This window comes from Anguilla rostrata, chromosome 4 (assembly GCF_018555375.3).
Source record: "Anguilla rostrata isolate EN2019 chromosome 4, ASM1855537v3, whole genome shotgun sequence".
NCBI classification, from domain to species: Eukaryota; Metazoa; Chordata; class Actinopteri; order Anguilliformes; family Anguillidae; genus Anguilla; species Anguilla rostrata.
In genome coordinates, this window is record NC_057936.1 from 22015389 (window position 1) to 22042396 (window position 27008).

General features: G+C 42.9%; 1 protein-coding gene across 3 annotated transcripts; it reads left to right on the forward strand.

Annotated features, from left to right (window-relative positions):
- On the forward strand, nucleotides 1-26962 carry apc2 (APC regulator of WNT signaling pathway 2). 3 transcript variants are annotated; one of them, XM_064331368.1, is made up of 15 exons: nucleotides 1-103; nucleotides 9229-9385; nucleotides 11383-11473; nucleotides 11761-12067; nucleotides 12301-12409; nucleotides 12766-12879; nucleotides 13389-13484; nucleotides 16134-16223; nucleotides 16576-16948; nucleotides 17082-17180; nucleotides 17511-17650; nucleotides 18418-18495; nucleotides 18764-18880; nucleotides 19120-19334; nucleotides 19465-26962. In XM_064331368.1, exons 2-15 carry the CDS (start codon nucleotides 9245-9247, stop codon nucleotides 25145-25147), a joined length of 7653 nt encoding a protein of 2550 aa, XP_064187438.1. In that variant the 5' UTR covers nucleotides 1-103; nucleotides 9229-9244; the 3' UTR covers nucleotides 25148-26962. The 3 variants fall into 3 exon arrangements, with proteins under 3 accessions (XP_064187438.1, XP_064187440.1, XP_064187439.1); XM_064331370.1 differs by lacking the exons at nucleotides 1-103; nucleotides 9229-9385; nucleotides 11383-11473; ... (2 more) ...; nucleotides 12766-12879; nucleotides 13389-13484 and adding an exon at nucleotides 14474-14972; XM_064331369.1 differs by lacking the exons at nucleotides 1-103; nucleotides 9229-9385; nucleotides 11383-11473; ... (2 more) ...; nucleotides 12766-12879; nucleotides 13389-13484 and adding an exon at nucleotides 14474-14965.
- Nucleotides 26963-27008: the final 46 nt, after the last annotated feature.

Consider the following 27008-nt stretch of genomic DNA (forward strand, 5'->3'; position numbering starts at 1 on the left):
GCAGCAGCAGCACCACAGAGCGCAAGAAGCAGTTATTCTAGCATCGCTTGTGCATGGGTTTTCTCAGGCTCCGCGCGCTTTTATAATCTACTCTAGAAATGAGGTAAGCTTCCCAACACTATTTATTGCATGCAAATGTATTGTGTTTGCAAAGTAAAACTAAATGTGCGCTAGTACGCTACTTAGATACGCATGGTGCTGAGCTGTCCTTCGATACGACGTGAAAATCACAATGGAGGTTTGGTGTGCTTTCACAATCTCCGCTGAGGTTGGTCCTGATGCGAATATTAAATAGGATGCGAGTGTGACGGAGCCGGTATGAACATGACGAGTTAAAAAAATACTTTTAATATATTTTTTCTTATTTAATGTAACGCATGTTGTGTTTGTAACGTTGGGTCTTTTTAATTCGGATTCTAATAATCGTCCTAAACAATAAATAGTAAAGGTATGACATTGCACTGCGAGATGTGCAAGGTCGATAGCGAAAACATTGAGCTTTTTATGATATGCTCCTAAAATGATATGGTTGAATATAATTTAAATTGTAACACTTGAATATCAGTAGTTTTTGCACGTTTGCATTGCTTAGAAATGTTTAAATATAATGCTATCTTTGATGGATGTAGGTTGTAAATTATTGAAATGAATTGGAAAATAGAAGAGACTCGGTTATTGTGCTTTCGCCTTAGTCGTTAGCCTATTTGCATTGAATTCAATTCATATGAATTTATACACATAGCCTGCATTTAGTGTGCATTGTATGTCCTCACTGACAAGTTAGAAGTTATACTCTATAGGAATATGGTGGAGTACCTTAAAGAGGTGATGGGGTTGTTGGAATGTATGTTATGGGCAAACATTCTGATTGAGACTCAGCAAAACAGTTTGCATACTGTCACTGATTTTCTCATTCTTTAGAAAAAGACCAGACACATTTAGCAAGCTGATAAATCAAGATAATGACTGTAACAGGTGAAATTGCCCTGTGCTTTATTTATGATTTTTGATTTATTAATTTCACTCCTCTCTGTTTTGAGTCTGATTTATGGGAGAAAAAAACAATGTGGAAAACAGTAAGCATTTGACAGTCATGGACCCATAGCTGTCCTGCTATACTTTCTGGTTTCACAAAGGTTCTAATCAAGGTGATCTCAGTGTGGATTATTGAGACCCCACATACACACAGATGCTCACTCAAATCCACCTATAACGAGTCTCTCAGGAACTGACCTCCCATTGGGCTATCAGGCTTTGATGATTATTTGAGTGGCTCATATCGTTGTAGTGGAGGATGGGACTATGGCCTCAATCAGGAAGGCCGTGGACCTCTCTGGGTATGAAATGTCACTGAGACCCCCTGGTATATGATTCAATACTCATTAACCAAGAGTCTTAGCAGGAGTGCAGTCTTTTTTCCAGTTAATGTTTTCCCTGCCCTGCCTATGTATTCTAAAATACCATCAACACTGTCTCACAAAAACTATTAAACTCAGGGCAATCCTGACAGTCAGGTGGGCATCAGGCTTCTGAGGGCCCAGTACCATGAGATACTAAGGTCCTACTTTGAGTGCGACATGCTTCTGTGTTGGCAGACCAGGCTCCAGGCTCGGGGCAGTAGAGAGACAAGGCGGGTAAATTATATTGTGTTGTGGATTGATTTTGCTATGGAAAAAAGCCCCTCCGCCCCCCACCCCCCCCCCCAAAAATTGACAGCATTATCAGCCCACATTTTACATTATGCAATGGGATGTTTTAGCAGGGGTGCGGATGAGTAACAAGACACAGTATCAGATTCTGCAGGGCTTTGGTGAGGGGGGGCCAGTCCAAATGCATCCCATGGTTAGATAGTGATGTGAGGAACTGGCACTCCCTTGTTAGCCAAGGAGACTGAGAAAATTAGCTTCTAACTGATAAAGGATAAGATGCTCTCTTTCAACCTGTTCACTTTAACAATTTCTCCAGGGAGTCGGGTAGAAAGCAACAGACAGATTTGAAGCGCTCGCATCCTGTGAAGAAATGGATCACCAGTCAGGGCCCAACAAAACTCTTGTGTGAAACAGTGTCTCTGCTGAGACCGAGGGAGCTCTGTCTGGCAGTCGGTCAGACTGAATGAAACTACTGTGGAAACACAAAGGCATATTGGCCTGCTACAATACCACAGTTCTCCAGTGTTCGCAGCATGATTTAAAATGAGGAAGCTGTCCGCAGAGGGGATTGTTCTGGTGTCAATACCAAAAGGGCTGAGCAGCAAAAGCCATGCGGGCCAACGGCCAATATTTATGACTGGCTTCTGAGCTGAGGTGGTGCCATATATAATTCACTGTGCCCGGTGCTCTTGCAAAAGTGCTGCTCACTGAGACCTCCTGCTCCTGTCATCTCACACGCATAATCCGACCGTCATGTAAAATTGTTTGGCGCATAGCGTATACACTTTCTTTTGGCTGCTCCCTGTGGATTTTGTCTACTTTACATGCTTCACCTCTGCAGCGTGATTCATTCTCAAGCCCTGGAAGAGGCTGAAAAAGCTCGTGTAAACTGCAAACAAAGGGAAGATATATCCCGCATTTGCTGTCTGAAAGAGTGGAGATTAAGGGCCTTAAAGGACCTCTGAAAACACAGCCCTCTCTGTTACCTTGTCTCTGCTTCTGCGGAGGCCGTCTTTCAGGCGCCACTTCTTAGTACCTTGCCAAAGTCACAGACAGAATTACACCGAGCGAATGTGCTCACAGGCATGCTCAAGCCAGAGAATACAATGCAAAGATATATTGTGTTTCAGTAGAAAAGACTTTCCATGCTTGCAGCTGCTGTATGTGGTATTATGATAAGTAAATATAAGGAAGGGGCAAACGTGTGGAGTAGGAGAAATCCAGGTTATGTTTTGGCTTTGTGTTAGTGGGAGCTATCAGGCATTTCTAATAAGTGGGGCTTGGCTGTCCTTTGGGGTTCAAAAAACAAAGAAGGTGTAGAAGACGGGGATGGAGTGGAGTGGAGGAAATGGGAAATAACAACACCACTGAGTTCCAGTAAGCACTTTATGTGCACAGAGGGAGAAAAAAAAGATTTTATGTGGTTAAGTTGCTCCTTGGGAAATGTACAAAAACTCCTTTCCCAGCCACAGTGTCTGCTTCTACACAAGACAAGCAAGGTATAAATTCCAGCTTCACGTAAGTTGTGAAGGGAGTAATTGTCACAGCATTGGCGATATGGAAGAATGTTGTACTGGTGGGTATCCTTGTCTGTTGCTGTGCAGCCTGGATGGGTGCAGCTCTGTACTCAGACAGGTCTTTATTGGGAATCATGGTTTACATCCAATTTTCACCGCATGGAGGGAAACAATATGATGTGGTCACTTTTGACTGATGTGTCCCCAGAGACAAAGAGCAGTTGTTGTCGGGGTTATCTGAGAACTGTGGCTGAGAGTTGAAGCTTGTCGCCAGTAGGCTTTCCTGACGAATTCCAATCGGCTCTGATAATAATACTGTATTGATTTCCACTTGATGAGCGTACATGGAAGTGCAAGTCACAGCTGTCCCGGACTGATGAACACACTCCGACTGTCCTCCCCCCAGGGATTGGCCGTCATTCCACCGATTGGTTTTGGCAAAGGGAAAAGTTATGGGCAAGGTCAAAATGCAATGCACAGCAATGCATTAATCACAAAATACATAAAATTACCCTGCTCTACAGAAATGACCGAATTTAATTAATGGTGTTTAAACATCACTAAGATGTTATTACATAACCAAGAAACTAAAATGTAATAGAATCTTCAGTGGAGGATCTATACTCAGCTTGAAGATTTAATTGATCTACAGTGCAAAAATAATTGTTTTTAAAAGCAGTTGTTCATTGTATTAGTACTCCAGATTGCCTACAGTACAATTAATTCATGGAAGTCCTGTTACTTGAGCATTGACACAATGTCAATGAATCCCACATTTAATTCCTGGGGATAACCTCAGTGATTCCATCTATTTCAAAATAATAAAGTCTGTAGTGATTGATTGGAGATACAGGAAAACTTTAAATAATTAAAACAAAGTGATTTCTGAGTGGACTTACTTACATTTAAGTCCCTAATATATGTTGATGTTTGATATTATGTTAACTACATCACGTTAAGGATAACTGACTTTAAGCATTCTTACTGTAGGAAGAAGCATTCTTAATGTAGGAGCTTTCAGACAAGAGATAATAAGGATGGCAGGGATGAAACACATACAATGGGCTGACTGTCTTCTTTGTTCCTGTATTTCAATGTCACTCAATCTGCAGCGGTCGGTTAAGTTCCTGCTGGTGCGAAAGGCTTTTATTTGAGCAAATTTTCCTACAAAGGAAATTCCCCCTTTGGCCACCTAGCCTTTTTGGCAAGAACACAGGCCAGACAACAGACTAAAATAATTGCATTAAGGTTTAAAAAAAAAAAAGAGAGAATTGCAAGTGCTAACCTAAATATAAATGTAGTGATACACTACACACACAAGGCTGTATTCTGATTTATATTGCCTTTGCCAGTATTTACCTGTACACATGATTCATGATCACTGATTGTGTGTATGTGTTTGTGTGTGTGTGTGTGTGTGTTCGCTAGCTGGGTGATATAAAGATCCCCTGATTTCCCATCCTTTGCCGGTGCTGTGGCAGGTGCTGTTGCCATAGTAACCAGACTGTCTTGGATTGAATTGGTGGTTGAAAAAAAATTCAGAAGGAGAAGGGAGAAAAATCCTGCCCTGCTCGGGTTTCTTTGTTCTGGCTACAGACTCAGCACATCCATTCAGCGGCTGTTTTTGTGGCACAGAGTCTGAGGTGGATGTGGCACCAGCAAGGCTAGCGTCCTCTTTCTATCCATCACATTCCTTTATCAAAAGGAGCCTGTGCATTTTTCAGTTGCATTTGGCTTTTGCAGTTTTTTTTTGACTGCACATTTCCTAGTTAATACCATCTCTCTGCCTTGAAACAGTGGAAAATGTCTCAGACAGACAATTTTAATTCAGCCAACAGGAAAAAAAGGCGAAAAAACACCTTATGCACCATACAGGGCCCTGGAACTCATCTGGCTTCTCATACAATAGTTCTGAGACAATCACAGTAACAACAAAGAGGAAATACCTGTCCCTTTCCCCCGTGCAATAGAGCTATGAAACATCCATCAGGGATGGTGATCTTGGTTAGCTTCTTTGTTCCACATGACTTGGTTAGCAAGCAATAACTTCATACAGCAGACATGTCACAGGCCTTCGGGCTACAGCTGACCGGAGAGCTACAGCACTGAGCTGGGTTCTGTTGCATCATCAGGCGTGACGACTATGCAGTGACAGGGCAGGGGGCCGCGGACCGAGGAGGCATTGTAATCAAACCCAGCCTCCGCATGTGATGCGTTCATGTGCTGTTTTTTTTTGTTGCATTAAGCCAAAATGGGATGTTGTGTTACATTAATGATGAAAAGTAAAGGCCTGATTTGCTCTACTGATCCAAATCCCTTCACAGTACACTGAGTAAATGATAACTAATTTACTGAGCCAGCCAAGGGAATACCATTAGGCTCCAGGTCATTGAACTGATGCCTGAGTGGAGAGCCAACCACATCTTCAGGCTTCCTCTCTTTTAAAGAGATTCATATTAAAACTGTGTTTGAAGATCAAAAAGCTTTGACGATAAAGATCTAAAAGCTTTGACTATAAAATACAATGGGGCATACCGATGTGTGAAGGGGTAGAGGCTGAGCCTGTGGGGATTATGCCATTACCTGAGTGTGTTACTCAAGAGACTAACATGATTGACAGGTGTCATTCTGTTTGTGGCAACTAAATCCACACCTTATTGTCAGGAGAGTTGACAAACCTATTCGCAACCGTTTGGCAATCCCGACGGTTTCCACACCGAACCTAACAGAATGTCATTTCTTTTGTCCTCAATAAAAGGAATTCATCAAAAAGCAATGAAACGAGATTCCCCTCAGTACGCATAGAAACATGTACTGCTAGAACTGTATATATTGCGAATCCACCCCAGAGCTTCCAACATCAGGGCTATAAGAGAGGAGGTGTGTGTCTCTGTGCCTCGGTGTGATCTAAATTGGCAAGCATGGCTGCTACATAAATCAAAGCTTCTCTCAGCATTGTTCACCAAACCCAGTGAATGGCTTTGAAAAATGACACAATAAAGGCACTGAGATTCAATATCCTTTTTAGTACTTATACTAGTTGTTTTATACCACTATGTCATAAATATATATATATAAATTATTTTCTTTTTGGCTGCAGTGTATTTTCACAATTTTTATGATGCAGCAGGATTGGCTATTGCCATGGTAACTGTCTTGAACTGTATTGGTGGGCCACTGACGCTCTTTTGGCTCAGTTTGAATTATTTTCCTCCAGGGAAAGATTTTGAAACAGATTACCCGGCATGCACTGCGTTATCTCCAGAAGCACACAGAACAGAACCGAAAAGGATGAAAAAAGCATTAAAAATGAGTCAATAGACAAAGGGGGGGAAAACTGCAGATGCCACCACTGCGTGTACCATAAACGCGTCGATGTGATTAATGCATTTCCACCAGCCAATTAAGAACTGGGGGATGGGAAAAACCATTGACCTGCTCCAGACCACTTATGAATGTATTCCTTTTGATCAGAAAGAAAAAAATACAAATGAGGGAAATAATAACCAGCTGTGTTTGAATCCTTGGGGATCCGCCCACATGCTTCATCCCCATCCAGCATCTCTGAAGCGACTGTGCCTTGTTCACCAGAAACCATTGCTCCCCCTCTACTTAAACAGCTCTCTGCAATAATAAATGCATCCCAGCTCCTTCTTTGACATGACAAAGGACTCCACATAAGAGCAAGCAGAATTTACATCCATGGGCTTCGATAGATCCTCATATTGACGAAACATGCCTTTTGCATGCTATGCTTACTGTATGTACTGCTTTGCCCTTTTAGATCTGAATTATTTATTTTAGTGCTTTCCATTTAGCACGCAAATCTGTTCCTGTGAACGATAAGAAAGAAGGATTCGGCCGAAGTATGAATGGTCCAAATGAACTCAGAACTGTTAACATGTATTTGCAATAAGATTAATCTCATTGGCTGGCGGGTGGTGTTTACATAAGCAGCCCTGATCTAAACTGTACTTTGCTGGGTCAGATTGTCCATTTGCAGAAAGCTCTTTTGAAGAGTGCAGTTTGCTCTGATGGCAAGATGACAGAGTTTAAGGGGACACATAAAACATAATCACATCGCAGCAGGAATTTATATTGAGCAAATCAATGTGCATACTGTACATTTTATTCTTTAGACAAGAAATAGAAATGTTTATAATAATAATAATAATAGTAATAATAATAATAATAATAATAATAAGAAAATTATTATTGTAGGCATAATTTATGGAAATATATGTGAATGTAACTGTAAATGTATGCATTGCAAATACTGCTTACAATAACCAGTGGAGATCCTTTATTTCAGAGCTATAAAAATGACAAGTGATAATCCTAAAAGATGCAGCTTTAAATGAAGTTATATGAACCCGCTACCCGAAAGCCACCATCTCCCGAGGTCTGGCCGTTTGAAATTGCACGAAGGCTCATAATGCCCAAGTGCAGCATGCGCTTCGCGGTAACGACATGCACAGCCCAGACTCCCCCGGCTTTGCCGCACTGTCATTGTGTGTCCCTGAAGCGCCATGCTCTGCGAGCTGACCTTTCGAGAGCTGCTGTTCTGTGGAAGCCCTCCTGTAGTAAGACCCTGTACTGCATTGTTCAGCGGTGTGCCTTTGATGTCTGGGTCCCACCTCCCCCACAGCTTGCAGGCACGAGACCTTGCACTGCCGGGCTGAACCATTTCACAAGGTCCCGCAACACGATCGCTGAGGCATGCGATCATTTTGTGCATCAGATTCATTAGAATCGGTGATTAAAATCGATAACAATGGCACAAAGACTGCTGTTCAAATAGCCTTTGCCTTACTGTAGGTGTATGTATGTGTGTGTGTGTGTGTGTGAGAGAGAGAGATAATGTAGAGTGCGAGAGAGAGAACGTGCGAGAGAGACAGAGTGGGGGAGGTTCATTTTCTCAGAACCCCCTGAGACTTGCAGACGTGCACCATCTCCTGTCTGAGGAAATCCAATGGGCTAGCCCATTGTTTAATGTCAGTGTTATTAAATGTTCTTTAGAGGATAATATTAACTGTACTATTTATACTATTAGCTTACTAACTATTACGGGATGGATACATCATGTTTTTGTAACAAGGAAGGCATATAATTATATTATTTATATTATTTACCTTCCAGTGGACTGAGGGGTTCATCCACCATAATGATCCTTTAGATGAATCTGCTCATGTCAAGATCCCAGAAGAGTTCACATTTACTCTATTCTGATGTTTGCAGCATGGCATCCTGACCCGCAATTCTGAATTGGGCCAATACTGTCGAATACTTTTACCCCAATCCATTCCAGACACAAAAAAAAAAATTGACCTGACTGCCAGAACGAGAGTGCTTCAGACTAGAGGGCACGCTGTGCCCATACCGTGCAGCCTCACTGAAGGATGCTGACAGTACTTTAACTTCTGTATTAATGTTTTTTCTTTTCCTAGTTCCCTGCCGTCACTAAACTGCCAGCACATAAAGTGAGATTCAGGCTTGGCCAAGCGAACACATTGATCAAAACTGAGATTGATGTGATACGACAGATGATCAAGTGCCCCGCACTCCATCTGCTGTAAACACAACAGGGCAGAGGCAGATACGGTTTTGCGTGACGCGGCTTTTCTTTGCTATTAATGGCAAGATCTTATTAAAGATCACCATCTCAGATGCAGTAGTATGTTACTGCTTCTGTTTTGCAGCAAAGGGCAAAGTCATGCCCCCCCCCCCCCCCTTCCCCCGCTGTTTCCTTTTCTCTAATTCCGATCTCTTTAAAATTAAGATAATAAACATTGTGCTGTGAAAGCACTGCAGGCAAGTACGCGGACAACAGTAAAAACAACAAAATGATAAATGCTTGTACATATTTTATTTATATTTCTCATTAGTTAGCGCGCTGCCTTTCTCTCCCTCTGTCCGTTATTGTCGACTGCGGTCTCTCCCCATTCCTTTCTCTCACTCTGTTTATCAATCCATCTTTTTTATTTTTCCCTCTCTTTTTATCTGCTTCTGTCCCCCTTTCCGTCTGTCTGTTTTCATCCCTCTGTTCTCTTTTTCTCTCACAGGGCCTGAGCGGCGGCGATGTCCAGCTCGGTTTCTTCCTATGACCAGCTGGTCCGCCAGGTGGAGGCTCTCCGAAAGGAGAACACCCATCTGCGCCGGGAGCTGGAGGACAACTCCAACCACCTGTCCAAGCTGGAGAACGAGACCTCTGACATGAAGGTGAGGCGGGGGGGAAGGGTCGGCCTTCTTCTTCTTCTCAAACGCCCGTCATCACAACTTTATTCCTCCCCATGAAAAGTTTATTGATATTGTGTGACAAAAACCAAAAATAAAACATAGTTTATATGGTGCAGTATTTCTTGTGATCACAAAGATATGATATTATAATGATATTATATTATAATATAAATATATAAGACATTGTAAGCTCCTAATTAAATTTGCAAGACTTCAGGGAGCTCTTGTTTGTACTTAGTTTTCTTTTCTTTTTTTGGGAGGGTTGATGGTGTTCAGCTTTGGCACGTCAAATGGGACCATGTTTTTTCACAGTACTTCCACTCAGTGTGGCTGTTGGACCCTGGCAACAGAACATAAACATTAGTCTGTGACCCAGTTCTTATAAAATAGCCCGGAACTCTCCTGCTCAGTGGTGGGCATCACTGCCCTGGTTGGCCGAGCGTTGGGCTGTTCAGAGACAGTGGGTAGTCTTTAAGGATCTCCAGATCACTGCCTTTATTTCTGTAATGAAGCCAGCAGGCGGGGAGAGATGCAGTGAAGGGGAATGCATTACCCAATGAAGCCCATAAAAATCTCCAGATACTGTCTCATTGATTTTTTTGTTTAAAAGTCCTGTAACTCTGACTTGATGTATAGAATTGACATGGAGTCATTTCCATGTGGTCAGGGCCTGGATTCCTGTAAGAAACCGGCTTCAAGTTTCGGTCAATACATTTCTCTCGGTCACGTAATGTTTCTTCTCAGCATTAATGAGGTAAACAGGAACAGCAGAACAAAGTAGAGCAGAGATATCGTTATTAATCATTAGATCAATAAAATTATTTTCATTGCTATCATTAATCTTTTTTAAAGATGCGATTAGATGCTCCATTGTCATATGCAGAACATCAGAGAATACAGTCAAGAGCAATCGTACAATACGACCCTTAACACACACTGGGAAGAGCCAAGAAGAGACATCTGATCTGAATTAAACACAAATGCCCCAGTGTAAGAACTCATACAACTTTTTTTAAATGAACAAAATTGTATTTACAAGGAAATGATGTGCTCTCCAAATTTTATGTTCACATTTTATTCACATATATTGTACGTTACATTTGCACATTTTTAATAGTTTAAATTAAATGTAAACTGCATAACAGACACATATTTTTTCTTCCATATATGGACATCCAATATACTGGTATTAATTTGACCTTTTTCTGACAAAGGAAATCTGTAATTATGTTTTCAGCATTTACCTAGACATGTCAATGATATCGAGACATAACCCATAGTGGGACATATGTGAATATAACCTAGAGAAAGTAATATCAAGCAAAAATTACAATATATTTGCATGCATTGTAAAATATGTTTTGTGTATTTATGACTGATCTGCTGATCAGCTGCAGTGAGAATGTAGAAAATTGCATCCTTTGCTGTCCTGGGGATACCGCGAATAGCCTGCCTTGGTCCCAGAGCAGATGCACAGATCGAACCCGTGTCTCTCACCCGGGCTCACACGTGCCCTCCGGTTTAATGCTGTTTGTTCCAGCATCCTTCCCTCGCTCACGTGCACAGATGTTGGTACAGCTGGATAATCTCCTAGCTAAGTCTTTTTATCCTGAGGCCAGTCCTCGCCATCATCAGAAAACTGGCACGCGCACTGGACAACACTCACTTGTGCTGAAGGATGGCTCTAGCTCGGCTGGCTGCTGCCCATCAAAGCCAAAATATTAACTAGAAGGAGCCCTGACTACTGGGTCATATGCTGTATGATTTTGGAAGGTCACCCGGACTAGGAGAGTCAAAAATCAGAAGTCTATAATTTTTTTGTTATATAATTTTCGCTTTGGAACTGCACTGCTGGGTCACTTAATCCCTGTGTACACCATGGCGCATTGGAGGGTTTGACGGAGTAATTTATTTGTCCAGAATCAGTCCGTCAGGACTGTGCAGTGGAGACAGACCCTGATCCTGTTTCACTCTCTTAGGAGGTGCTGAAGCAGCTGCAAAGCAAACTGGAGCAAGAGGCATGCTCTCTGGCCTCCTCAGGGAGAAGTGACGTGCTGGATCAGCTCAAAGGTAGGTGTCCAACGCAGAGCACGCCCTGTGCACCAAGAGGACGCTATTTTCTATTGTCTGTTTTGATCGATGTAGGATGTTATTTGACCTATTACATGTTCAGGCACCGACTTGATAAAAAGACATGGAAAGGAAATTAAATATATTTCAAGTTGTGTGATGCAATATAGTTTACACTGTTAGGAATGTCTAGCATAATATGCTGCAATGTAGCTTTAAAAAAAACCCCCAAAAAAACGTTTGTATTGTTTACTAATGGAAATAAAATTGACCTGGTCAATTTTTAGAGTTGCACATGGATTTGACCAACTATTACGAGCTGAAGTACCAGCCGCACAACCTGCGGGTGCCGCCAGAGAGCCTGGCCATCCAGGCCAGTGAGGGGGAAGATAGGCTGCCTCTTCCCTCCTCTAACATGGGCAGAACCAGGAGTCCCCTACTCATGCCGCCCCATCAGGTCCTCCCTGTCTCTGGAGAGGGCACAGCTGTACACCCAGGACCTCCACACCTCCTGGAGGGGGCTCTGGCTACCGCAGGCATCAGTGGAGAGAGACGGGTCACAAACCAGCATCTGGACGACCTCTGCAAGGAGAGGTGAGGGGTTCGAAATGTCACCCATTCCTTCAGTTCCTTAAACAGACCTTAGCAATTACCTCAAGGTTAGTTAAATAATTACTTTAGCAGAGTACCAACCTGAAAACCAGGGTTTTTCAGGAAAGTGCCATAACATCCTCATTTGGGTGATAAATGTATTCAGCTTGCACACCGGACCTGCTGGAGTTTCCCGGTATTCTGAAGACGTGTTCAGTTGCGTGTCCATGTTTTAGGACCATGCTGCTGAAAGAGACTGAAAAAGAAGAACAAGAGCGTTGCTGGTACTACTCTCAACTTCAAGGGCTGTCACAGAGACTGGCTGAACTTCCACGCATTGACACTGTAAGTACAGCCGTGATGCAAGCACGCCAGTCTGGACAATGTATCATTACAAACTGTACTCCATATACCTTTGCAAGCCAGTGAGCACAATTACGCATAATAGCTATGTAATGACTGTTAGGTATAGGTTTTCAAGGATGAATACAAAGATGTACTCATAGAACTGCACTGGCATGTATTAATTAGTGCTACATTGTGGATAATTCAATGTATTAATTCAGTTCCATAGAGGGCACAATGAATACTATTTAGAAATGTAAGGTGTCCAAAAGAAAATATGGAGTTTGGGCTTGGCTCTGGTGCTTGGCTGTAGTGCTTGTGTGTAATCTAAGCTATTTCTATCTTCCTTCCTTCAGTTCTCCATACAGATGGATCTGATTAGACAGCAGCTGGAGTTTGAGGCCCAGCAGCTGCGCTCTGTTATGGAGGAGCGGTTTGGAACCAGCGACGAAATGGTGCAGAGGACACAGGTGCGGGGAGGGCCCATCTGCCAAATTCGGCTCTGTAATGCTGGAATTAGGGACAAAATGGCTTCTTCCGTCACCTAAATCGTTTCTGAGTAGACATATGTAAGCTGCCACTCTGCTCAGCATTCGAATCATCCAGTAAATGGATTCCAATCACTGGGTACACTTGGGAATAAAATGCCTTGCATTGCTGGACCATTCCTGGAACATTATCCCAGAATACCAGGTGGCTTGATTGTCTAGTTCAGTAAATACTATAAGCTACTTAAAAAAAAAAGTGGCAGTGTATAGCTGAGATAAATTAAGCTGCAATAGTGTAATGGTGATATATAAAATGAGGGGTTTCAATGCTATTGCTCTGGTAGTTGCAAGACATGGACAAAGTGTTTGCAGTTTATGTGCCTGCATGGGAGCAGCTTTCTACGGGTTTACCAGTGAAACTGACGAGGCTGAACTGAAGCTGGCCCCAGTTCTGCCTGGTACACAGTCCGTGACCGTCCACCTTACTGCAGATCCGAGTGGCCCGCCTGGAACAGCTGGAGAAGGAGCTGCAGGAGGCGCAGGAGGCAAGAGGTGCTCTGGAGAAGAGCCCTGCAACAGACATCCAGGTGAGGCAAAGGTCCCTAGGGGCTGCTGTGGCATTGGAAGACAGGAAAAGTGAGCTCAACGGATAAATAGCACATAACACAGCAAATGAGGGAATTGGATTGCGATCGATTATTGGTTTTTTAGGTGGTCCTAATGGTTGGAGGATTTTTAATCATGCAGAAGGAGATTTGAAAGTGTCTGCTGTTTTACTCCAAATTTTGTAGTCTTGCTGTTGCTGTGTTTTTCAGCCTGGGACTGTCTTACTGTGCTGGACTACTGAATGTTTTATAGGTACGCTGAAATATTGAGGCCCTGTTCCTACTAGGAGTGTTTCACAGAAGGCCTTGTGGATTGCTGGCCTCGTAGGCTGACAGATACATACTGCAAATGTAACCTGCTAGATTTTTAAAAAATGTTTAAATGTGTACATTTTAAATGTATGAGGCATTTAAAAGAACAAACAGACATGGCTTATTGCAGCATTAATTTATATGGACATTTATGGTGTTGCTTGGAAAACTATAAAATCTAACAGCTTATAAATATTTACAAACTTTCACAAAACAAATTGGCCATTTATCTGTCAAACACAGTAATTTTGTTTACTACTTAAATACTTAACAACCTTGGATGAATATTGTGTAGGCTCAGCACACAAAGTTTTAAAAACTACATAAATAAAAATAATGAATGCACTGTAGGAAGTACAACTGATATTTCTCAAGCACTGTGCAGTGGTGTTATGCATTTAAAAAAAAGAAAATTTCAGTTAGCTTAAATAAATTATGATGTTCGTTTTGAATAAATCATTGTGTTCATTTCACCGTAAGCACTCTGTGAAGTATGAAGATAACACCTAGACCAGAAATGATGAAATTCCAAGAATTACTCTGATTCATCATAATTAAAAGGATATACAATAGACTATGTAGTTCAACAAAAGCAGGAAGTAGTAATATTAATACACACACAAGTTTTGTATGTATTATTCATAATGAAAATATAATATTTATAATGAAAACCTTAAATGGCTTGTGGAGTTAATTTTGTGATCTACAGCTTCTTCTTATCTGATACAACACTGTGCCATCTGCCAAAATGTGTGCTCCCACCTAACTGTCCCTGGTGCAGCTGTGATAAAGCCTGCAGTTGATTTCAACCTTGAGATGACTGAGCAGTGCTGCTGTAATGTGCAGCCAGCCAGCTCACACCTACCCAGTGCGGCTGTCTGACTGCGCAGGCCGGTTGCTGCATGTTGCTATGCAGAAACTGGGCCGGGCCTCACATCAGCTCAGTTCTGATTGGCTGTGCACGGTGCAGAGATGATGGTGGACCCGAGCACTGCTGGCCTGGCAGAAACAGTGATGCTTCCCTCAAACTGAGTGGATCTCAGGACCTGCCTGTTTTGTACTGATGGTCATTTCCTGGGACCAGGAAGGAAGGTCAGGAAGCTCTGAGAATGTCCAGAAGTGAGAGGATCTCCCTTTGGCTGCTCCTTTAGGTTTGAGGTGCCATTTTAAATGTTTCTTAGTAACTGTTATATTACTAATTTAATGCTTCCCTGTTGGGACTAGTGCCCAGCTTGTAGTAGATACTAGAGAATTGTAGCTCTTTTAGCTACGTAGTTTAACAATTTGTGGCAAAACTACATTGTACAAATTTTGAAAAGAAAAAAAGCTACCTCAGTTAGAATATGAGAAACACAGTGTGAGTTAATCTGCATGCATTTAGCTTTTTATATCTGTAAAATGGACAGATTTTTAACTGTGCCTTTGCCCCTGGCAATTCTGAGCCACTTGTGTATATCATTCGAGACTGATTTCCATCTATGTTAGTCCACCCCTTTGTCTGCGAGGCAGTTTCTGGGATATCACAATCACAGCAAAACCTCCTTTGGTTACCATAGAGATGGAACAGGGGGAGGAAAGGTAGATAAATTAATGTGGTTCTTACTGGATTCGCAACGGTTGGTATTGGTATGTCAAAACGAAATGTGTGTGTGTGTTTGGGGGTTGGGGTGGGGGTGAGTGTGTGTGAATTTGCAGCTCATACACTTTGAAAAGGTTGGAAATGAGATATAGTGCCTGCAGGCTTTAGATCAGGATATTGGTCATATTCCTATTAGCAGAACCAATTGTGATCATGGCCATGGATCTCATTTCATTCACAGCTGGTTGCATTCTGTGTGCTATTTACTACCCAGATAGTGAATATTAGGTCTGCTTTGTCCTAATTCTTTCGCTCACAAGTTGCAATTCTGAATTTGTTTTGATACAATAGGATGATTATGCATTCAGTAGAGGAGAGTGTATCAATAAATATATTTTTAAAATATTCCACAAATTTAGTGTCTTTGTCATGCCTGTTGTTTCATGCAGTTACCTGCCCTATAGTGTATAATTTTGTTTATAATGGAGAACTCTTCTTGTCTGTCAACTGATGCACATATAGAATAAATGAAAATATGGCTGTAAACACTCTGTAGAAAAAAGCTTAGCTCTAGAAGCGGTAAAAGCAAAATTGGGGGGGGAAAGTGACTCCATTTATTATTGCCTTTGAGAGTTTCAAACACAATTCATGTTTCTAAATTAAACGCTGCTCAAATTTCATTGTGCCAGAAGGGGAGGAACCTCACACCGACACATCGCTGTCTCTCTCATCCCTTTCAGACTAATGGCTGTGAAAACCCTGCTGTTCCGGAACCTGAAAATACGTCAAACACTTCTGCTTCAGAGGTGGGCGGAGATACAGGAAGCAAGGTAAGGGCAACGTATACTGCACTTCAGCAGTCCTGTTTCTGAGCATCTCAAACAGGCTTTCAGATGAGAACTTTTGCTTTGTATCATAATGTCCATCAGCTACTAATTATATAAGTATCATGATGAATGTAAAAATGTACAAATATTTTGCATGTTCTTCTGGTGCCTCCGGGTACTCCGGTTTCCTCCCACAATCCAAAGAGATGCAGGTTATGGTAATTGGGGAGGGGGGGAGGGGGAGCATGAAATGGTGCTGCTGTAAAATGTTTGCGCTCAGTCAACCTACCCTGTATTTATAAAGGTTAATAAATAATACACAATAATACTGTACGCGCCTGTCTCTATCCACAAGGTTGAGATGGTGTTCTGGCTGCTGTCCATGCTAGCCACGAGGGACCGAGAGGAGATGTCCCGCACGCTGCTGGCCATGTCCAGCTCGCAGGACAGCTGCATCGCCATGCGCAAATCAGGCTGCGTCCCCCTGCTGGTGCAGATCCTGCACGACGGCGGGGGTGCGGCGGGGGGGGCCCCTGGGAGCGCCGGGTGCAGTCGCGAGGCTCGGTCCCGCGCCGGCGCCGCCCTGCACAACATCGTGTGCGCGCAGCCGGACGAGGGGCAGGCGCGGCGGGAGATGAGGGTGCTCCACGTGCTGGAGCAGATCCGCTCCCACTGCGAGACCGGCTGGGACTGGATCGAGACCCACATGGGGACTCCCAAAACCACGGGTAAAGGGTGTTTGGAGATGAAACTGTGGATAAATAATCATAAATGGTGCCCACCTCACAAAAAGTGTTATTCCTATATGGCTTATACTGTATTTTAAAATCTTTTTTAAATTTTTTTATGTGTGGTCCTCAGGCTTCCCAGAGCCAGTGGAGCCTCAGATCTGTCAGGCCATGTGTGCCATCATGAAGCTCTCCTTTGAGGAAGAGTACCGACGGGCCATGAATGAACTTGGTGAGAACATACCTCAGAGAATGAGCTGTCCCTACAGTGTCCATTTTAGCTGTACTACACATCATTTTATATCCCCCAGCAAAGGCAAACCCTCTGTCAAATGTATTTTTTTTTGCCGATTCCATAACAATGTTTACGTTTGAATTGTACATGAATGCAATCACAATGTCCTCACATACTCACAAAGTACTGTTTGTCAAAAGAAATCCAATTTAAAAACATCTTTACTCTGTGGCAGGTCAGCTAAACAGAGGGGAATTAATGCTTTGTGTGAGTACTTGATATGAAGACCCGTGTCAGAATGATGCGTGTCTGTCGCATATCCATTAGGGGGCCTGCAAGCAGTGGCAGAACTACTTCAGCTGGACCAGGAGCTGTACGGCATGCAGAACGACCCTCTCAACATGGCCCTGAGGAGATACGCCGGCATGGCCCTCACGAACCTCACCTTTGGAGACGTAGTCAACAAGGTGGGGCCCGACATCGAAAAGCGTCCAGGGGGAGAGGCGAATAGTGCACACACAGCAGCCACAGCAGCACTGTACTGTCAGCGCCTGAGGAACAATTCACGTGAAGTTCAATTACTGTACCAAAAAAAGTATAGCAGACTTCTTCATTTTAATGTATCACCTATGGTAGAATGTATGATGTGTGCATGAGATTGTGTCAGCAGTTCCCAGCCTGAGGTACATGCACCCCTAGGGGCAAGTGCTTGTATTGTAGGGGCAATTGTGTTACGTTATTCATACAACATACAACAAAGTTATCATAGTTATATTATATTGCATTGATGTTTCATCATTCATTGCTTCCTGATAATTTGTGATTGAAAAAACATTTAATACTGACATGGGTGGCAGCTTCTTAGTTATCTGGGACTTATTTTCACAATATTTTTTGTGAGGATTTTTTTCAGAATAGACTCATTTTTTTGCTGGAGAGAAGATTGTACCCTGTGATGGAAAGGGGTCTGCAGATTCATATACTTCATAACCAATATTATGACGGAACAAGACCAGGTTAAAACCTAGTATATGGCTGGACCTAACACATGTGATCTGGCCAACCAATGGTGTAACTTCATCACTCACTCAGTCATTCACTCAGTCAGTCACAGACATTTGCGTTTGTAGGGCTGGCCCCGCTGTTGCGGTCCAGCCAAAAATAATACTTGGTTAAGACACAGTTGTTAAAGTGAGGGGATTATCTGAGTGACTCATTTTAATATCTTTTTTAGGCCACTCTGTGCACAAAGAAAAGCTGTCTAAAGGCAATCGTAGCACAGCTTGAATCTGATAGTGAGGAACTGCATCAGGTAAGACAGCATTTTTATATTTTCTCCAGGAATTACTGTTATACTCATTATGTGCAATTATAAAAGTCTCACTGTCTTTCCAATTTGAAAACAACTGAAGTACTGGGCTCCACATACAAAACCTTTAAAAGTGTGTAGCCTTTAATTGTTAGTTTCAATTAAAGTGGTAGAATGAAGGTAATGTTTTATGTAAATTTACAACTGTACATGGAAAACCTCATCATCTTCTGCTGAGGGAGCAAATGGTTTCTATTCCACCTGCACACAGGTAGTGTCCAGTATTCTGAGAAATCTGTCCTGGCGAGCAGATATCAACAGCAAGAAGACCCTAAGGGAAGTGGGAAGCGTGTCAGCTCTTATCACCTGTGCACTTCAGGCCACCAAGGTGAAATTTCAGTTCCCTGCTATGGTCATTCTCTGTGTCACCCCATTTTGTATACAGGACAGTAAAAAGAAAAAATGGTCCCAGGTGAAATAAACTCAATATTCAAAATTTACACAGGCTTGTTAATGTTAATGTTAAGGTTAAACTTTGTATTTTAATTTTCTAATTAACTACTACATAAACATAATGAAAGACTGTTGCATAAGGAAATTGCAATAAATTATTCTCATATATTTTAGGAGTCTACTTTGAAGAGTCTGCTGAGTGCACTGTGGAACCTGTCGGCGCACAGCACTGAGAACAAAGTGGCAATCTGCTCTGTGGATGGGGCACTTGGCTTTCTAGTCAGCACACTCACTTACAAGTGCCAGACCAACTCCCTGGCTATCATTGAGAGTGGTGGTGGCATTCTACGCAATGTTTCAAGCCTGGTGGCCACACGTGAAGATTATAGGTACTGTCAACCTTTCATGTGCACTCAGCCAAGTGCTGCAGCCAAGTACTCTTTTTTTTTAACTTCACTTCATTTAGTCAATTGTTTGTCCTCTAATGATTTATTTCCTGTTCCTTTTTCCCCCTGACAGGCAAGTCCTTAGAGACCACAACTGCCTACAAACCCTGCTGCAGCACCTGCGGTCACACAGCCTGACCATTGTGAGCAATGCCTGCGGTACCCTCTGGAACCTGTCAGCCCGTAGCCCCAAAGATCAAGAGCTGCTGTGGGACCTGGGAGCAGTCAGCATGCTGCGCAACCTCATTCACTCCAAGCACAAAATGATAGCAATGGGGAGCGCTGCTGCCCTCAGGAACCTCCTCTCCAATCGCCCCCTGAAATACAAGGATGCTGCTGTTATATCCCCTGGGTCCTGCCTGCCCTCACTATACATGAGGAAGCAGAAAGCCTTGGAGGCTGAGCTGGATGCCAAGAACTTGGCAGAGACCTTCCATTCGATTGAAAAGCAAAGTCCCAAGCATCCAAGCATCAACAAGCCACTACGGCACATTGAGAGCCTGGCAAAGGATTATGCATCGGACTCTGGCTGTTTTGATGATGACGAAGCCCCCAATATTTCCAGTAGCCTGGACACGGGAAGCATCTCAATGCTTTCTATGTTTCTAAACAACTCCAACTTCCTTCAAGGCCAGCCTCGCAAGAAGGACAGTGAACCCGAGCAAGACATGGACCCAGAGAAGGAGGATGATAAAAAGTCTATACCTCCAGAAGACGAAGTTTCTGTTGCCGCGGAACAACTTGCCACAAAAATCACCAACACAGTGGCTAAGATTGACAAGCTGGTAGAGGACATCACCATGCACACTTCTTCTGAAGACAGTTTCAGCCTTAGCTCTGAAGACCACCTTTTAGATTGGCAGCATGGCTTCGATGAGCCGCATGAAACCAGAGCGAAGTCATGCTCTCCATGTCGCCTTTCAGATACCAGCAGCTTTGCACGTAGAGAGCGTTTGAGTCGAGCCCATGCCATTCTGCGCCTCAAAACAGCACACACAAGCTTGTCTACAGACAGCCTAAACAGCAGCAGCACAAGTGATGGATACTGTGGAAGTAAGGACCAGGTCCATCCCACAGCAAGATCAGCGATGGTACAAAGAAGACCTAATAAATTGGATCTTAAGGTGTCCCAGCAAGGGTATCTAAACAGTGAGTTTCACCCTGTCCTCAATGAGACAAGTCAGAAAGAGTTGCCAGAGAGGGATTCAGAGGACAGCAGAGAGGGAGTGCTAGACCCAAGTAGCACAGATACAGAGAAGGGTCAAGAGCCACCTCCTCCAACACCAGCTACTACATCCACAAAAGTCTCATCTGAAGATGGAATGCCCGCTATTAAGCTGTCCCCTTCCTATCAACATGTCCCATTAATACAAAGCGTTGCTAATTTTGGTGTTGCTAAGACGACCATAAATGTGCAGGCAGCACAAGCAATGAGAAGGCAAGCCTGGGTCCCAACAATTATGACTGGTGGGAGTATCACAAAATTTTCTCCAATGAGTGCTGCACGGAGCCCAATAATTGGACAGATGGAGACTCTTCAAAAGTATTCAGTGGAGAATACACCAATCTGCTTCTCGCGATGCAGTTCTTTATCCTCGCTGTCTTCTGGTGATGGAGCTCTAGATGGGCAGAGTCAGAGTGAAAACGAGCTTGAGAGTGACTCATCTCTGGAGATTATTGAAGTGGAGGAATGTGACCTGTTAAGGAGAGAGGAGCAGGATGAAACCTTGGCTGATTTGAGTGATAGCCAGTTGATGATCACAGATTCGAAACCATTTGGAAGCAGCAGCAGTCCCCCATCTGAACCCATTGAAATCCCTTGCTGTGCTAAACGAGAGAAGTTATTTCTCAGAGCAATCTCACCAGGCAGACATGAGGACAGGACCCTGTCAAGTTCCTCTGAGAATTATACCCATGAGACTCCACTTGTCATGAGCCGCTGTAGCTCTGTAAGCTCACTGGGAAGCTTTGAGTCACCCTCAATAGCCAGCTCCATACAGAGTGACCCTTGCAGCGAGATGATCAGTGGGACCATCAGCCCAAGTGATCTCCCTGACAGCCCAGGACAGACAATGCCACCAAGCCGCAGTAAAACCCCATGTTGTGGTGACACAAGTGGGCAGGAGACACAGTCTACAGGAGGGGGAGGACAGTGGGAAAGCAACTTCCGTAAATTCATGGAGATTGCAGACTTCAAGGAGAGGTTTAATCCAGATTTGGACACAATGATCTACTTCACAGTAGAAAAGCCCACAGAGAACTTCTCATGTGCCTCTAGTCTGAGTGCCCTGCCACTTCATGAGCATTATATCCAGAAAGATGTAGAGCTCAAGCTCAGGCCCTTGCTTCACCAGATGGACAACACCCCAGCATTCACTGTGGCTCATGAACAGCCAGAGGAAGTAGGAGATGAGAATTCTTCCATCGTTGACCAGCAGGAGAGATACAGTGAAGGTAACTCAGACGATGACTTTGAAATTCTCAAAGAGTGCATAAATTCAGCAATGCCTTCAAAATTCAGAAAGGTCAGAACGTCTCTGATGCCTGAACTATCCACTCAAGCTCAAAAGTCTATACAGTTGCCAGTTTACATGATACTTCCTAATTCCAATCAGATGTGTTCTGTGGGAAAACATGGGATACAGCAGGATTTTTATCGTGACGATTCTTCCTTTACTGACTCAGCTGAAGGCACCCCTGTTAACTTCTCAAGCACTACATCCTTAAGTGATGAAACACTTCATTACCCAATAAAAGAGAGGAGGTCAAAACATTGGCGAGCTAAAAGTATGGACAGACAGGAAGTTGTTGATCTAGAAGAAAAGAGAATTGAAGAGCTTCGTGCTTTCTCAAACTTTAATAGACTTGCTAAGATTAGACAGACCGCTACAGCAGGCAACCAAATGAATGGAGCCATCAAGCATGCCATGGCTACACAAAGATTACTTAGGCAAAATAAAGAACATACAATAAAAACCTCTCAACAAAGGAGCAGAGACCAATCACCAAACCATCTAATCAAAAAACAGGCACAGAATCAGTTAAGGAAATTTCCACACTTAGAACTGCCGATCATAGAGCAAAGCACAGAAATGTTGCAGAATCAGAATGCATTCTACAGGAAACAGGGTAACTTAGCATTTCAGTCCATGCGCCACCCAACACCCACTGAGGAATCCATATATTGCTTCTATGATGATCAGATGGATAAGGAAGAGGATGGAATGTCAAGGACAGGTAGACATAAGATGAAAGATGGCAACAATAGTATACTGACTCACAGAGCAAATAACACAGACTGGGTAATGAACTCCCAAACAAGATACAAAGCTATTAACAAGATCAAGCACAATTTGATCATGGATGAAACACCTCCATGCTACTCTCTCAGCTCATCACTTAGCTCGTTGAGTGATGCTGATCTTGAAGAGCATCAAAGTAAAATTCAGCAAGTGTGGGTGAGAAATCGACATCATGTGGCCTCCAATCAGAATCGGAGTGCAGCAAAGCCCCTAAACAACTATGGTCAATATGATGAAAATGGCTCATCAAGCTCAGTCACTCTGGACTCAGAGGATGATCTTTTGCAGAAATGCATAACATCTGCTATGCCGAAGCAAAGGAGGAAGCATACAACTAGAAAACGGAAAGCAGAGAGGAAACAGAAACTGAAAAACAACACCCAGAAGGTTACAGAAGGCTGGAATTCCGAAAAAGACCAAGAAAGTGATGCTATGGCATCTGACAAAGACTCAGACCTCAATAGTGTTGAGTGGAGAGCAATACAAGAGGGAGCTAATTCAATTGTTACAAGGCTACAGGCAGCATCCAAGTCACAAGAGCCTTCATCTGAGTCTGAATCTGTGCTTTCACTCATGTCTGGCGTATCTGCAAGTACAAACCTTTTCCAAAAACAAGAAAATGATGACAAAAATAAGATTATCAAAGAAGATAACAAAGGTAATAAGGTGTTACAGGGTAGAAACTCATCACAGTTGGATTTTTTCCAACGTAAACCCATTCCAAATTTGCCTGTGGTCTTCCGAGGTAGAACAGTGATCTACATGCCTAAGAAAGAAACCAACATCTCACAAAGGCCAGCTACAAAAAAAGTATCACCCAAGACTGAAACTCCAGTGAAGAATCCAAACCTAGCTCAGCAGAGGTCTAGAAGTTTGCACAGATTAGGAAGACCTAATGATTTCTCTGAATTTTCTTTACCTAAAAGAAGCTCAACACCACCTGCCAGGATATCAAAGAGCACATCATCAGGGTCATCTCAAAACTCTACACCTTCAAAACAGCCCCAGAATAAACTGACATCCCCCTCACAAACTAGCAAGACCAGTCAGAAGAAAGACACAAAACCAAAACCAGCAATCAGCCCATGTGAAAAAAAGGGGAAGCCTTCTGCACCGATAAGTCAAAAGCCTGCAAATACAAAATCTCCTGCTCACAAAAAGACACAGAAATCACCTGTCCGAATACCCTTTATGCAGACTTCAACCAGACAGTCCATGGCTTCAAAGACTATATCACCTTTAGTTACTAACCCACCTTCTGGTATCAGCAGGCAAAACACCCTGTTGTCAGGGAAAAGATCCATACCTCCTAACCGTCTTGAGTTGGTTCGCATGACCTCTACCCATTCAAGCACTGGTGAATCTGACCGTAATGGTTTTCTGAGACAACTGACTTTTATTAAGGAATCATCAAGCATCTCATCACATGAGATTCATTCCTCACGCTCAGTACCTACCTCTCAGAGTGCATCTCCCCGGCGAGCACGACCAGGTGCCCCTGCAGTCTTTCTCTGCTCACCTCGTTGCCAAGAGCTGAAAGCTGCTGCCCAAGGACAGAGACAAGTTCAGGGTCAGGGACAAAGGCAAGGGAAGGAACAAGGACTTCTTAGGCAGAGTCTTTCTAGAGCTAGCTCTAGTGACCGAGACCTCTCGGTGAGACGTCCTACCAGAAGAACCAGTTCTGAAAGCCCCTGCAGGGTACCCCAGAAGACTCAGGTCTCACAAACTTGGCAGCGGGAGAGAGAGACATTCAAGCGACATGCCTCATCACCCAGCATAAACATTCTGAACCGAGTCACCAGCCGATCCTCTGTCCGTTCTTCATCTTCTGATTCAAGTGGACGAACAAAGAGCGAGGAAGACAGAAAGCAGAGGCCCCACCAGCCTGCACCACAAGTCAATGGCAAAATCACCTGGAGGAGAATTCGTGATGAGGACGTACCACATATACTAAAGAGCACTCTACCATCCACTGCTTTGCCCCTGGTGCCAAATTCTGATGAGCAGAAACGAATGGTTCCAACACTTCCAGGTAAACTACCAAATATTTCACTACCATCTCGAAAAACTAGTGACGCTACTGTTCAAACAGAGGACTTCACTAACAAAACTAACTCAAGCACCTCCCCAACTATCGAGACTGTGCCTGTCATATCTGAGGAAGCTGCTAAAGTTGCTCTCCTAAGAAAGATAAGCATGGCCTCTGGAAATAATGTGCAAGATGGAGATTCCGATGGATCCTTCAAAAGTTACAGCACAGCCTCCACTTCCACCTCCCACTCAGTAGATGGGCACACTGGGGGCATTGGGCACTTCCGTCACAGCTCTCCCAGCAAGGCTGTCAGGGTCACTCCTTTCAACTATATCCCCAGTCCTATGACCTGCTGCCTGCAAGATGCACAGCTCAGAACGTCAACACTCAATGAAAAGTCCAGAGAAAAACTTGAAGCATAGCAATCTGCTACAGAGTCCATACATTTTCTTGGTATCTGAGGATTCCAACTGTGCTCCCGATTATGAAACACTCAGGTGGAACTCTCATAGAAGTAAATTACAATGATCCTTTTACCTCTGGGATTAAAACTTTCCTGTCTCATTGCATAAAGTATTCCTTTGTCCTTAAGGGCGCACGCTGTATATATATATATAAACCAGACTTGACTGACAAATGACTTCTTCCTTTCAAGTTGGATGTATGCATGAAACAATTTTAAGACAACAGTAGAGGTTAACAAGGGGGATCTTTATGAGATATCACTGAAAACCTGAAGTTTTCTCATAACAATTGGATGTACATTTTGTTACTTTTTATATGTGTATATGAATCATTGCCTGTTACAAGTGTTGCTGACAGAAGGGACACAACGGACATTGTGTCTTCAGATTTCAGGATACAGTTATTCAGCCTATCACCATCATTTTGGTGGTAAAAACTGCGCAATTAATAATTGACTCACAATATGCAAATCACTGGGTCAGAACCCAGATAAGAGACTTGACAACAATATATTCGAAAAATACAACTGTGGTGTCTGAAGAAAGTGACAAGATAGGACTACTGAACTATGAAACATTTCTAAAGCAACCATTACTAATCGGTCTGAGTACAGCATTTATGATGTATACCACATTAATGCTTTGCCTTTCACCTGACTACAGACTGTGAAAAGTAGTAGTCAGCCTTCACTTTCACACCAGTTGCAGGAATGACAAAAAACAGTCCACCTCAAACTATCTGCACTGTTGGAATAATGTGTAACCTTTTTTTCTTTAGCAGTATTCCCTTTCCCTGTATCCTACAAGCTTCCCAGCGAGCAAAAATGATTCTGTGCCGCTCTTGACCGCATGCCTCTTAACTATCCACCACCTGTGCACACCTCTTGGACTAAGATGTTCATGTCAGTGGCTCTCTTAAAAAAGGGTGAACAACAAACAGCATTTTCAACCACTGCTGCTGGGCAGAATTAATTACTATTTAATCCAACTGTAAATAATTGTGCTTATTGTATGACATTTAACATTAATGCATTTGCCTATAGTATTAGGTAAGCAAAGAGAAACTGATATTTAAGGAAATGGCCAGTGAAGGCAGATTGCAGAATTTGGTAAATATGTTCACATAGTTTTACTCATATAGTTTAAAGTAGCATTGTCAGCTCCCTATAATTTCATATCACATATTTGCATACTGTTTTATAATCCCACTGACTTTCTCCTGTTAAAAGCATACTCTGGTTAAGCACACACAGTCACAACAATCTAGAGTGTATGCAGTTATAAAGAACCTACAGTATTCAATTTCAGGACTCAGCATGGGAGACAGATATGTCCCGTGTGAATGTACATCGGAAATGAGCTTTCCTTAAACATGAATTCCCTGTAATCAACATCGAAATTGTGCCCAACTGCACTTGCCTTTGCATGCCAGCTGCAATACTATGGAGATATTTGTGTTTTGTCACTCATCATGGATGAAGAGCAAAAAGATTTCTGAAAAAGGTCTGCTTGTTCATCGCAAATAGTGTTAGCAATCTTAGATCTTCTGCGGACTTCATTTTCAGAAATATTAAATTTGGCCCCATATTATAGACAGAGCATTGTCATACACCAACAACACATGTAACATGAAAATGCACAACTGGAAACAAGGGCATAAATATTGGGAAACTCCACAATTTTGGTCAAGCAACAGATGAGTGACAGAACACAAACATAAACAATTGTTGGTTTGTACTCAGTATGAAAAAGGCAGACCCTAAAACTGAGTCAGGTGATGAACAAAATGTGTTTACAATCTTAAGTTGTATATTTTTTC